We start from the raw sequence: 13,553 nt of genomic DNA on the forward strand, positions 1-13,553 counted from the left end.
ACCATCTCTACAGAAGTGGAACCTAGATTCTCCAAGAGGCACCAAATGCAATAATCAGAATATTGTCTTATTTTAAAAGGTGTTATTATCCTTTTGATATAAAAAGGGTTTATTTTATTATTTTTTTAAATACTTGTAATTCTAAGCTTAATAATATCACCAAAGCAGAAAGTTTTATTTTGAGTAGGTCAAAAAAACTACTTTGAGGCCAAGCTGCTGCCAGAACTCTTGTCACCTTTTGTAAAATGGCATCCTATATGAAACATAGAGCAGGTAAAATCACTCACAAATTTCACTGACACATGCAGAAACACTGTTAAGCATAAAGGAAAGTGCAAGACTCACAAGCGGTTCTGACATGCTAAGAGTCCCTGTTTCTGTCTACATCCTTTGTGCAAGGAACAGATTTGCACCAGTATCTCATGCCATCATGTTTTCAGAGAATCCTTGAGAGATGGGGATTTTGGGGTGCATCACTTGCAGAAACAGAGCTGTCAGGTACACCACTATCTTGCTGTTTAGTGTATCACATGCTCTGAAGCCATATTCCTGCTTCAGAGGTCTTTTTTTTTTTAAATATTTTCCATCCTACTTCCCATTTCTAGTAGAGTTTAGAAGCTTAAACTCCGGTCTTTACAGATAAAAAAAACAACAATCAAAAAAAAACAACCAAACAAACAAACCCCAACAATAAAAACAAGAAACCCACAACAAATAAAGAAGCAAATAAAAAAAAAACGGACAGCAACCATTCACTAATGGTTTACAAATCTTTCAATTTTCCGTAAATGGAACATGTGTTAAATGATGGTTAACAAACATATTCATCAAAGCAGTGAGAATATTGTACCCTGTTATTTTGGTGAAATAATTCCATTATAGTGTCAAATCACATGGCATTATAACTGTTAATTTGCAACTCTAATTCTGGTCCAGGATCCTCTATATTTTTATCATAAGGTAATATCTACATATGCACAGTTACAATACAGTTGTAATTCCAGAACATGCTACTACATTTCTCACACAAAAAAAAGCTACGCAAATATGGTAGTAAGGACTTCTAAATTCCTACTATAATTTCAGATCAGCTACATTAAACTATCTTCATTTTTCTCTAGACACAGAGGTGTTGCAGTCTGCAACTGCAGGATCATGTCCAGAGAAGCTAAAGCTAAAGGGACAGCATGGGACAGGAACGAGACGGGCTTCTGTTCATGAAACCACTTATTTAGCATGGGAACAAACTCAGATTCAGAGACAGAGAGCCCCGAACAAAGGCAGGGAGATGGGTTTTGAGGGACAGAACTAGGGTGGAGTTTAGGGTCAGGGACCACTAAAAACACAACAAGGGAAAAACTCCAGAGGCTCAAACACAATCAGAACTCCTGGGCCGCCCCTCACAAGGGGTTTGGGGTTGGGCAATTTCATCCAGGCCTCACACAGCCGATCCCCCAAAGCAGGAGGTCAAAATTCACACTAGCTGGGCATTTCAGCCCTGCCTCCACTTTAACAATGCTTATCTAAAACTAAATCTTTGCTTCTCTGAGGCACCTCACAACACAGAGGCCGTTGGGAGTAAAAGTGCAGTGGATTTATTTGAAGACCTTTTTAACAAGCTGCAGATATTTAGCAAGTAGATCAAGTGTGGTAACAGAGAATCATGTTCCCATTGTCGTCTTGATACAAATAATTTAACATGACTATTTTACTGTGAAAAGTATTTCAAAATGGCATAAATCAACACTAGACTGACTACCAGTAGATAGCTAAAGATTTGAGAATTTTAATAAGCTGATTTTGAAGCATTTGTGCACTTTAGTATTATTCACTGCAAGTTCAGGATTGAATGATTTAATTCCCACTGAACAAAAAGGTATTTTTACTGTCTTTGGTGGTCTTTTAGTCAATATTAGAAAGCATTTCTATTGATACACAATCCCAGACAGAATCCAACATGCCTATTTCCAACAGTAGTTTTCTAAAATAGGAATTAAAAGTTGAATGAAAAAATAGTATTATTCCTTGCTAAATACATAGAAATCATACAATAAACAAGAAGGGATCCTGAGTATACTTTGTACGATTCTGAAGATGTTGATTTTAGAGTCACTGATCCTTATCACTTCCCTTGAATACAAGTGAAATACAGACATTTTTCTTCAAGGTAAAATTTAGGCAAATCAGGCACATGAAAAAAATCTAGTGTGATAGTAAATGGCTGACTGCCACCTGCTGTGCCTTACACTTCTTCTTTTGACAGATTAAATATCTCCGATTATAAATTGAATGAAATCCAAGAGATTTGTATTTGTTAACAGAAAAACATGACAGAAAAATGAAAAATATTCTTCCCAGCAAGTAAAACAGTTATATTTCTTAATTATTATTTTAAAGAAATTTCACACAAACACACCCACAAAGTTTTCAGGTTTAATAACCTCCTCAACAGTATATTTTGCTAAATAGCACATATATGATAATGTAAGTTAAAAAGTACAGATTTGAATTTTAGAGTTAAGCTTTTTTTCTTCTGCTTATCCTCCTTAACTGTCCCCCAAATGACAGCCTCACAGACCTGCTATGTTTCTACATAAAAATTTTTAAAGAAGCCTTAGGAGAAAATACTGTATCATCCATCAGAATCCCCAATATAATTAATTTCTAGCAATGGGAACAGTGTTTGCTGTACTGTGAAAACAGTATTATATATGTGATAAACTAATAGGGTTTGTTAATCAAATTTTATATAATTGCTAAAATATATATAATTGCTAAAATATGATTGCTGAAGCTGTTTTAAGAGTTAACATCCACAGGAACGCTTAACCATGAACATCCTGTTGAAAAAACAAGAAAGTACCAAAGTCTTAGGAAAGTACCGAAGTTGCCGAAAAGCTAAAACCCACAGTATCCTGCTGCATAAACAAGAGGTAGAACAACATCTTATTAGGAGGGGGTTGCTTAAGACCCACGTCCAATCATGGACTGAGGAAGACTACCCACAACCACCGAGAAGCAAAAGAAGACCCCCTAGCAACACGTGGCGCGGGCACTGATGTGATCCAGGAAAGCACCGATACAGGGACTATAAAAAGAGGAACCTCCTCAGCCAAAGCACGCGCCGTGGGTAGGATGCTTAGAGGAAGTGTCCTCCGGCATGCCCCAGCCAGATTTTTGGTTGCCTACTGCTTGCTGGATTAATAAAAATTGGCTTTTATGAATTATTTAAAATTGTCCCTTTATTAAGTCACACCAATTTATAACAATATATTCAGTCTTAGGAAGAAATTAAATTCTCTCACAGGTGTCAGATCTGATATGGACACCTGAAAATCTTCAGTGATTGCAACTTAATTGCACAGCATTCACAAAAAGAGATTTCATTCATTGCCACGTGTTTCTTACCCCAACTTAGTAAGCATCATAAACTTCAACCATATAAAACATCATGGTAGAGCAGAGAGAGATACATATTAAAGCCTTAAAATATTTCTTAAAATAGTCTTAAAATAATGAATTTAATAATTAATTAAAATAATAAATTAATAATTAAAATTATGTAATTATTGTAAAACACATTTATAATAACCATCATAATTAACCAAATCTTTCTACTGGAAATCTTTATCTCCAAAGTTTTCTGTCACTGCTTTCGTCTGAAATAATTTTTTTAAAAAAAGAAACAAGATTAGTTGGAGTAATCTATTTGCTCAATATTTGCTTTTTCCAAATGGGAATAACAAAAAGCAACAGTGAAAGAAGGATAGGGATTTTAGTACACCTTAAATTAAGAGACTAAATCTTTCAACAGCTGAATGACAAAGATTTGCGGAGATAAATAATAATAATGATAACAACAGCAATAATAATAATACCTATAGTTTATTTATTTATTATGTACTACATCTATGAGTACTATTGGTATAAATCAAATTATGGTAGTCAATCCATAAATATATTACCAATGATAACTTCTGTCTCAAAAAGATCAAAGATTTAAATTGGTAGAGGAACAAAACAACACATGAGAGAAGAGCCTAATAATTTACCACATTACAATGCTTGAACGAAATAAAGCCCAAACACTTTCTTTTCAGTGATACATCCTGAACCCAGCTGTGGAAGGGGAAGAAGATTATGAAGAACACTTTCAGGAGAAATATAGCTGAAATCTTGTAAGTATCTTTAGTATTTCAAAGAAAATAAGAAAACTACTTTGCAAATACTACCCTGTTTACCTACTATGATCTTCCTGCTTAATTGTTAAGTTTTCCCTAAATTAAAATATTCCATTTTAAAGGAAGACCTATCAATTCAATGATTTTAAAAGACCTGCAATAAATATCCTAAGACTAACTGGAATCAAGTTTTCCAAAACTTTGAACACTGTTGAACAGGAATTTAGTAAAGGGAAAAATGTTTTACTCTGTTTCAATTTTACCTGCTCCAAATAATGTAATGACAGGTTGATATATTTGGCTTCTGTCAGTAAGTGGCCTCCAATTCCAGTCTTTGCAACACGCTCTGATCCAGCAAGGTCTACTAAATGCAACTTGGACCGTCGAATAGTTGCAGATCCAGGTTCCTTGCTGGAGATGTAAATAGTGAAAATGCAGTGAGATCGGCTTGAGGCTTGATTCGTCGGTGTCTACAATGACAGGAAAAAAAGAACTCTCAGTGTTCAGTGGATAAATAAATTTAGCTTTTTATAGCTCAATAATCTGGCAACTGAAACAATCTATCCAATTTTTTAGCTGAACATGCTGAAAATGATTTACCTGACATTCACATTCTGGACAAATACTTGGATAACTTTAATCTGGACAAATCGTACTGTAAGCAATTAAGCTTGTTCCAAAATACTCTAACATATGCAAAACAAGTAGCCTTACTACACTAGGAGTATTAGAAAAGGGCAGCTGGACTGGAGGGAAAGGTACTGAATGGGGATCTCTGAGAAGCTATTCATTTCCCCATTGGTAAATTTATTTTTTTTTTTTTCGATAGGTTACCAATGTAATGAGGACTAGGACTTCCTATAAGACTTTAGACTTTTCATTATTACTTTTATGAAAAAAATCTACTTGGCAAAATCAGTATCAGATTTTTACATGGCATGACAAAGTTTTCATAAAATGTTTGGCTTTAAATATATATTTTTGGGAATAATTACAGCCACCACTTTAGTTTAAAACATGGAAATTCTTGGTCAATTTTTAGAAATGTGCAGTCTTAGCATCACTTCAGAGGTTTTTCAATGTATTTGAAATGCTGAACTGGAAGTTTTAAACAGCTCTCAGTTAATTAACTTTAGATTTCAAATGACCATATACCATCACATATTCATTTTTATTAAAAAATATACAAAATATCTTTAAGCATCTAAAGCACCTTTTTTTTTTAGTTGCATCAAGGTATTGTTAGAAACTTAAATCTAAAATTACTCCTCATAATCCTCATTTTAGAAACAGCTAAAACTTAAGATTGTATATCTAGATTAAAGCTTTAACATACAGATAGTATTTTTATTCACAAACTATTACAAATATGACTACATTGTTTTCAGGACATAAATGCTGGACCTACAAAAAAGTAGAGTAGTAAAATTTTAAGTCAATATTATTGAGTCATCAACTATATCTATATTTATTTATAGCTGCTGAAAAAAGTAATAAAAAATATCCTGATTATACTGTCCACATTAATCTCTTGTCTCTATTTTATTCCCCTGTTACTATGCAGTAATATTTTTTGTAGGCCTATCCTGTGATTCAGACCAGATATACCAATATATTGCCTTTTTTAACATAATCTGCTTTAGCATGCAACACAGCAGATGTTAAAATGGCCTGTCTGTTGCAGGTATTGAAGATGTCTTATTGATCCAGAAAGGACAGCTCTTAACAGAAAGACTGCAAGCTGAACAGTCCTTTAACAGGAATAATATGGACTGTTTGGTTCAATCGTCTTCACTTCAACATCCCCCTTTTTTCCAGCCTTAATAGTGCCAGCACAATCAAACAGATTTTGGGAACTGATCCGGCTCAACATTAAAAAACAAAAAACCAAAACAAAACTGAAACTCAATCCAAACAAACAAACAAAAAAAAACCCCACATAGATATTTAACCTGGGTCAGTTTCTTGCTTAAGCCACAGGACAGCTATAGGAAACAGTGGCAGAATACCTGAAAATGGCAGTGTATAGTATGTGAACTAGGAAGTAGTTTGCAGGAATAGCATACACTTGTAGCTGTTGGTGAAAATTCTGTAAGGAAATTTAGCCTTAGCAGTATTTTCTTTAGGGTTGCTTTATCTAATAAAGGAAAGCTTAGAGGGAGAGGGAAAAGAATTTTGATCATTAGTCTATACAGATGAAGAATTTTGGAATTCATGATGATGTAAAATGAACATCAGAGTGCAGTCACATGCTATGCTGTCCTCAGAGGTGATGCTGGGCAAATGAAGAGGAAGTGAGTGGCAGTGTTGGAACAAAAATAAAGAGGCTGAGGGAAAGGTGTCAAGCAAGAAAACAATCTCAAACTTACTTAAAATGTAGTTATACTAAGAAGATGTTTTATGCTGTGAAAATGTATTTTATTCAGCAATTGTGATTCCATGAATAATCAGAGTCAGCTTCACTTATTTTACTAGGAGGGCTATGATTGTTTTTATTTGCAGCTCTCTGAAGCAGGACTGGATATTTTTTTTTCCAGCTAAAAATCCACAACAGCTTTAATACTTAAGGACATTCTCCTTGACAGAACTGATAGATAAGTACATTTTGCACTACACACATGGCATCATGGCATCACACTATACTGCAGACAAGTCTAACCTAGATCAAATATCAGTACAGATGGAAGCACAAAGCAAATGCTGTTATGACAGAAGCTGAAGAAATCATCATACTTCTGAATAAGCATTCTTAAGCAAAATTGAGATTCACACTGCAGCAAAACCTCATGTATTTCCAAATGTGCTTTTAGTCACACATGTTTAATGCTAACATAGGCAAAAAAAAATCAAATCCTAAAAAAAAAAAATGTCACGACTCTGAGTTCCAATAAGCACATGGCAATATTTGCTCTACAAGGTTTTAATTGTCTATTGCGATACACTAGCCACAACTTTATTTTGTGTATTCCAAGTAGATTTGCCTGGACTAGTCATTAGAAATTCCATAAAATTCCATTACTTTTCTCTCCACAGGTTCTTTTTCTCATGCAAATTAAAAAAATAAAGAAGCTGATCTGGAAGTCATTCACTAGAATCCCAAACAGATATTTTTTGTAAAGTCCTTCTTCGGAGCAGAACCATGGTTTAACCAAGACACCAGTAATCCTTTTTGCAGTATGATTCTGTCTTTGCTTTGCAGTTCCCATATATAGGAAGCTCAGTTAGAACTCTTGCAGGAAGCAATAAATATGTAAACTGTTAAATGGGATGTGACCATGAAATGCTAATTGCATGACCTCCCCACATTTTGCTACTTTTACCACATAAGTAGCTGCACAGCACACAACAGAAATTATGATCTCCAGTCCAAAACCAAGTCTTTTCTTTTGCTATTTAGTTGTTATCTTACATATGCAACTTCTGAGTATCACCATTCATCTGTTTAGAAAGTTTGAAAACAGAAAACAAATAACATTTTCTGGAAAGTGCCTCTGAGCCTACTAAAATATTCCTTTAGTGGTTTTCAGAGTTCATTTTGGCTTTGTTAGCAGTATTCAAACCATATGTATATGAAATCATCCTCATCCTAATTTGATGCAATGAAGAAAACAAAAGGAAGAGGGGAGTGGCCTGGTTCTCAGCAGATGGTTGCTATTTTGGGAGTTATATATGGAACAACTGATGAGCTGCAGTTACCTACACAGAATAATTTTTTCAAGGAATTCTGTGACACCGTAAATCACATAAGCAAACTTCAGATGCTTTGTGATATCACGTGAACACTACAAAGGACTTAAAGGTCCTCTATTGCTGCCCATTTGTAGCATAGTAAAGAACAAATCCAGTAACATTTAAGATCATGACTTGGTAAAGCATCAGCATTTCATTTGATCATAGAAAATATGTACAAAGTATTTCAAGCCATACAAGCCAGTCTTGTTTGTTTTTTCCAGGATGAAAATATACCTGTGTTTGATGAAATTAAATAAATTGTATAGAAGCTTTGTGACTAACTATTACATCTATTTATACAATGGTTGCAAGAAGGTGGCTTCTACTTAAATGAGAATCTACATCACAGTCATACTGCAAGAAGCTTCTGAGTTGGATGTTTCTGTCAAGGAATACAAGGTCGAGAACCATCCAAAAACTTGCTGGAACATAAATTGTCCATATTAATCTAATTCTTACCTATCTTGAGTCAGCAAAACACTACATGAATTCTTCCCCATACAGGAATTTATGTATTTTCCAAACTCTTTATTTGTGGCAGGTGCTATTATAAATATTGTTTTCACTACAAATAGCCAGAATGCTACTGCTCTAAATACAGTTCTTAATGATTGAGGACCTAAGAAAGAGAAAGTTTCTTAAATAGGACAAAGACATAAGAAAAGCTGTTTGAAAATCACCACTAGACTAACAGAAGCTACTACCTGGAAGAATAATGTGGCTGTCAAAACACTCTGACAGAGATAATACACGAAAGAGTTCAGGACCACTGGGACAAAACAATTTTGCAGGTGATAAATGCAGTCATTCAGCCCATATAGCAAACCATCTCCACTTGGCAACTTACACCATTCCAGTGGAATCTGTTCTTCCTTGAATCAAAATATTTAGACAGCAGAAGAACATGATTTTCCTGTATAAGTGAATTAGTGACTAGCTAATGCATAGAGACTGATTCTGAGTGTTCACCGCTTTTTGAGAGAGTGTCTCAGTGAAAAGATACAAAATTTTCTTTTAAGGAATGCTTCTTTTTCTTCTTAAGGTTTTTTGCTTCTGACCTTTTCAAAGCAGAGCAAGGGGAAAAAAAGAAAATACTGATAGCATCCAAGATTGATATCAAATAAATTTTCTCCAATCTCATGCTACAGATACCCCTCAATCAGAGGGGTATCTGTAGGAAGATGTTCTGACAGCTACAGTCATTTCACAGTTCAGATGGATATCTCTGCCTAATGAATATAAGCTCCACTGGTCCCAACAGAACTATGCTATAAGGAAGAGCATGTAAGTTGAAGAATAGGAGGTGCCTGTCTTTATATCTGGTAGATGAGGGAGACCTCAGTATGTCTTTTAGATTCCTTTCTAAGTAAGTTACAGGTGAAGGGGCTCCTCAGTTGCACTTAAGTACACTTGTCATAGTTGAAACTGAAAAATTGTTGCTATGAAAATAAAAGGATCAGAATATGTGCAAGCACTTCCTGAAAGCAATATTTTATCTTTCCATATTTACTACAAGTACAGTTTCATAGTTAGACCATAACTTTTAAACTCAGGTAACTTTTAAAGTAATTAATACTCCCAGGTGAAGACATTATTAAACCTTACATGCCTTTTATCCATATAAATCCCAAATAATTTTAAGGATTATTCAAATTAATATGTATGACCAGTAATTTTTTTACCACACATCGAAATGAAAGCACCTGTGCTGAAATAATGATGCTATTTGGTGCTAATAATACAATATAACAGGTCTGTCAGAGTGGAAATAAGTTAACAATTGACACCAAAGAGGAACCTAGGAAAGCAGAAAGTTGTCATTTCTTCTGGACTACAGCACTCACCCAGATAGAATGCAGTTTTATCAAAAGTGACATTTAATCCCATATGCTCACACACTGAAATCCTATTTTTCTTATCTCACCCAATAAAAAATGCAGTCAAACACTACCAGTGGCTGTCTAAATATATTCAAGAGAATATTAATGTACAATAAATGCAAATAGAATGAGTTCAATTCACAGGTCACAAGTCAGTCCCCACAACTATCCTTAAAACTTTATGTTTCATTCTTTCTTGACATAAACATATTTGAAAATTGCCAAAAGCTTACTGATTGCTTCAAGTGTAATTCAAACATTTAAAGTGATGGAATAAATACTGTGTAGTATACACTGTGTCCCAAATTTAAAAGATGGAGTGCTATAGGTATAAAACCATGCACTGAAACATTTCCTTCCTCATTAAAGCAAAGTAATTTTTCATTAGAGGACAAATGAATTCTAACTGTACATGCAACTGCAGTTGTCAGACATACTAATCTCAGAAAAGAATTTTACAGTTTAGAAATTGCTGCACATCCTTGGGAGGCCACCTTACTCTACTGCTTTAAGAGAAATACTAAAAAACACCAAGAATTCTCAAAATCACAGAGGTTTATGCATGTTATTGCAAAAGACAGAAGTCATATGAGATTCCCATCACAAGGACTTAGAAAAGATCACTTCAGCTTAAGATATATTAATAGTATAACAAAATAAAATGGTTTGAGAACACTACCTAAATGACTAAACATGTATTTACACACAGGAGCTTTTGCAGATGTTGCTACTACCAACTGTTTATATTGCAAATTTGATTTTTAAGTCCTCAGCATGCATTTCAGATACCGAAATCATAAGGTTGTCTTAACAGATAGAAAATATAAGAATACAGTTCAGACTTTATAACCTGTTGCTGCAGGTTCTTATACATTCAAATGTAACAAGAAACTGCAAAAGTTTTTTTGGAAAGCAAAAAAAATCTCATCCTTACATTAATTTGTTGAATGAATGTTTGGCAGACCTGCCAACAAAAGACTCAGTTTTTTGGTTTTGTTTTCTGCCTATTTCTCTCTGGCAAAATATGAGACAAAAAATTCCTATTTGGATTTTTACATTATGAGTTGTCTGCACACAAATGTCTCCCATCTTACCATTTCCCACATACCATTACTGTACACATCAAAACTAGAGCAAAGGACCAGCCCTACATTGCCTAATAAAGAAATCCTAAAAAAATTAATCTGTTTTCTTTTTTTTTCCTTCTCTAGGGCTATATAGTTACATATGGGAAAGAAGCATTTGGTTATAAATGTTCCTTTAGGTTCTGAAATTTAATGAATGAATGAAGAAATCTTGCCTATAAAATATTTTTAATATTGTGATGACTTTCTTTTTAGCACAATCAGTGATGAGGGTAAAATGCAGCCCTCAAATCACAAGTTAGACTGAATTAGCATAGGGAATGCAGAAATTAAATTGTCATTCTTTTTTTCAAAATTCTTTAAAGAAGGGTTATTCAGGGTTAAGGCACTAGATTGCAATTTTAGAAACTACGTATCTCCTGTGTGATCCATGACAGTCAACTGAGTTTTTCCACAGCCAAACTCATAATTAAAAAAGATGAACCCAGCTTTTATTTTTTTTTTTCTTATTAGGTTTATTAATCTCATTTAATTTTCTTTAAAGTTTACTTAAGAGGGTTCAAATCTTCAGAGGTCAGAAGGTATTATCATAGCTCAAGATTTAAAAATATGGATCTCCAGAGAAGTTATGTTTTATGTCATAAGTCCTCCTTCTTAGATCTCTAGATTAACCCTTTTCTCCTCTATTACACTTTGTCAAGTTCCTCTCCTCCACACGGTATGCATTTTTCTATTTCAAAATCATGAAGCAGTTCCTTGCCTCAATGCTTAGGTTTATAAGCACCTCTTATGTTGATTACCTCTTGCCTTAACATATTCCTACCTCTCAAAATACAACTGTTGAAATAGTCAGCCTTGAGAAAGAACAAATATTTGTGTGTATTAATTAGTATAAAAAAAATTTGTATGTATGTTTTGTAATCAAATGCTTCTTCCCCTGTGTTCAGATGTATGTGGTCATCCAGCAGGAATACAGAACTACCTGACTATTCATATACTCTTAAGTGTCTTTCTTGTCAATGATTTAAAATATATCCTTTTGGAGATACCAAGGAAGAAAACCCAAAAAGTTCTAAAAGAGATTTGACTCTATTGTAGTGAAGACACATTGTCAGTGCTCATATTATATAATTTATATATATATTATTATATAAATATTATATATTTACTATAAATATATATTAAATATATATTTATATATTTAATATGTATATTATATATTATAACATATAAATATATATTAAATATATAAATATATATATTTATTAAATATAAATATATAAATATTTATATATTTACTTTCCATATTGAAGCATGAAGGGAAAAAAGAACCTTACACATGTCAGATACAGAAACATTTAATTTGAATTTTTCAGAATCAGCAAAACCACCCATGTGTTTGAATATTGGCACATATTTATTTTGAATTTTATTTAAACCAACATTTGGGTTTTTGGTGGGTTTTGTTTGTTTATTTGTTTGGTTTGGGTTTTTTTTGTTTAGTTGGGGAGGTTGTTTTGTGTTTTTGCACATAACATCATGTGTTTATGTAATAAGAAGGAAAAAAAGAGGGGACTTATATTAAGTATTTCAAAGCCAATTGAGTGCTTAGTCATAGAATCATAGAATGGTTTGAGTTGGAAGGGACCTTAAAGATCATCTTGTTCCAATACCCCAGACCCCTCACTCCATCAGCAGGGACACTTTCCACTAGAACAAGTTGCTTGGAGTCCTATCCAGCCTGGTGTGGAAGACTTGCAGGGAAAAACTTCACTGGGAATGTTTGACAATGCTTTGCAAGGACATATTTTCTTATCTTTACATCTCTGTGTATGTTGATACATGCAACATTCAAAAGACTATTGAAAGACCACCAGCTATTCACCAGTCTTCACAGAAGTAAACGTGAATGCCATTTATTTCTATCTTTAGCACACCTTTTACAGCATTCTACAGGGTCTGCAGGCTAAGCAAGTTACTATTGGCTAATACACACAGGTTTACATTCTTTCTCTTATACACAAGGATATTGTTTTACTTTGCTCTCTCTTCTGCAGGAAAGTTTCAAGGACTTTAGCCTTTAATATCACGACTTATTTCAAAGACTGGTTTGTGCAGACAGGCCTTTACTAATATATAAAATATATCAACAAAAGTCAGTCTATAGTTGTGATAGATTGGCATTTAAGAAAACAAAGAGAAACACCTAAACAAGTTAAAACTGCTGGAGGCTGATAGAAGTTTTTCTCCAGGCCAATAACTGGCCATTTCTGAGAACTGACAGTAGTTTTAAGCATTGAAAAGTGAGATCAACCTGTGAACACCACCTTAAGAGCTAAGCCCGGGAATTTCTTTGTCTCTTTGTTTTCTGGCTGTGAAAGGTAACAGAGTTCCAGCTGGCCTCCCATTCCCTGCCCAGGCCATGTGGCCCAGGCTGGGGCTGGGCTGGGCCTGTTGCAGCTCTCAGCCTGGAGATGGGGCCTGTGAGGCTTCTCCCAGGCTCCATCCAGGCCAGGCTGGTCCCTGGCTCGGCTGCAGTTTTTGCAGCTGCTGAGTTTCACCAGGAACTGCCAAATAAGGAGAGAGAAAGCCATTGACCTGTGGCAGGCTGAGACAGTGACTACACTTTCCAGAGCAGCCATGAAGAATCTTCCATTGCATACAGCTCCAGCTGC

At 34.4% G+C, this 13,553-nt stretch overlaps 1 protein-coding gene across 1 annotated transcript in view; it reads right to left on the reverse strand.

Annotated features, from left to right (window-relative positions):
* Positions 1-13,553, reverse strand: part of KIF6 (kinesin family member 6) — a 260,796-nt gene that overhangs the window by 188,700 nt on the left and 58,543 nt on the right. The window contains exon 7 of the mRNA XM_058835346.1: positions 4,445-4,651. Within this exon, the coding sequence (XP_058691329.1) occupies positions 4,445-4,651 (207 nt within the window). The remainder of the gene's footprint in view (positions 1-4,444; positions 4,652-13,553) is intronic.

Source organism: Poecile atricapillus, chromosome 3 (assembly GCF_030490865.1).
Source record: "Poecile atricapillus isolate bPoeAtr1 chromosome 3, bPoeAtr1.hap1, whole genome shotgun sequence".
In the NCBI taxonomy this organism is placed as follows: Eukaryota; Metazoa; Chordata; class Aves; order Passeriformes; family Paridae; genus Poecile; species Poecile atricapillus.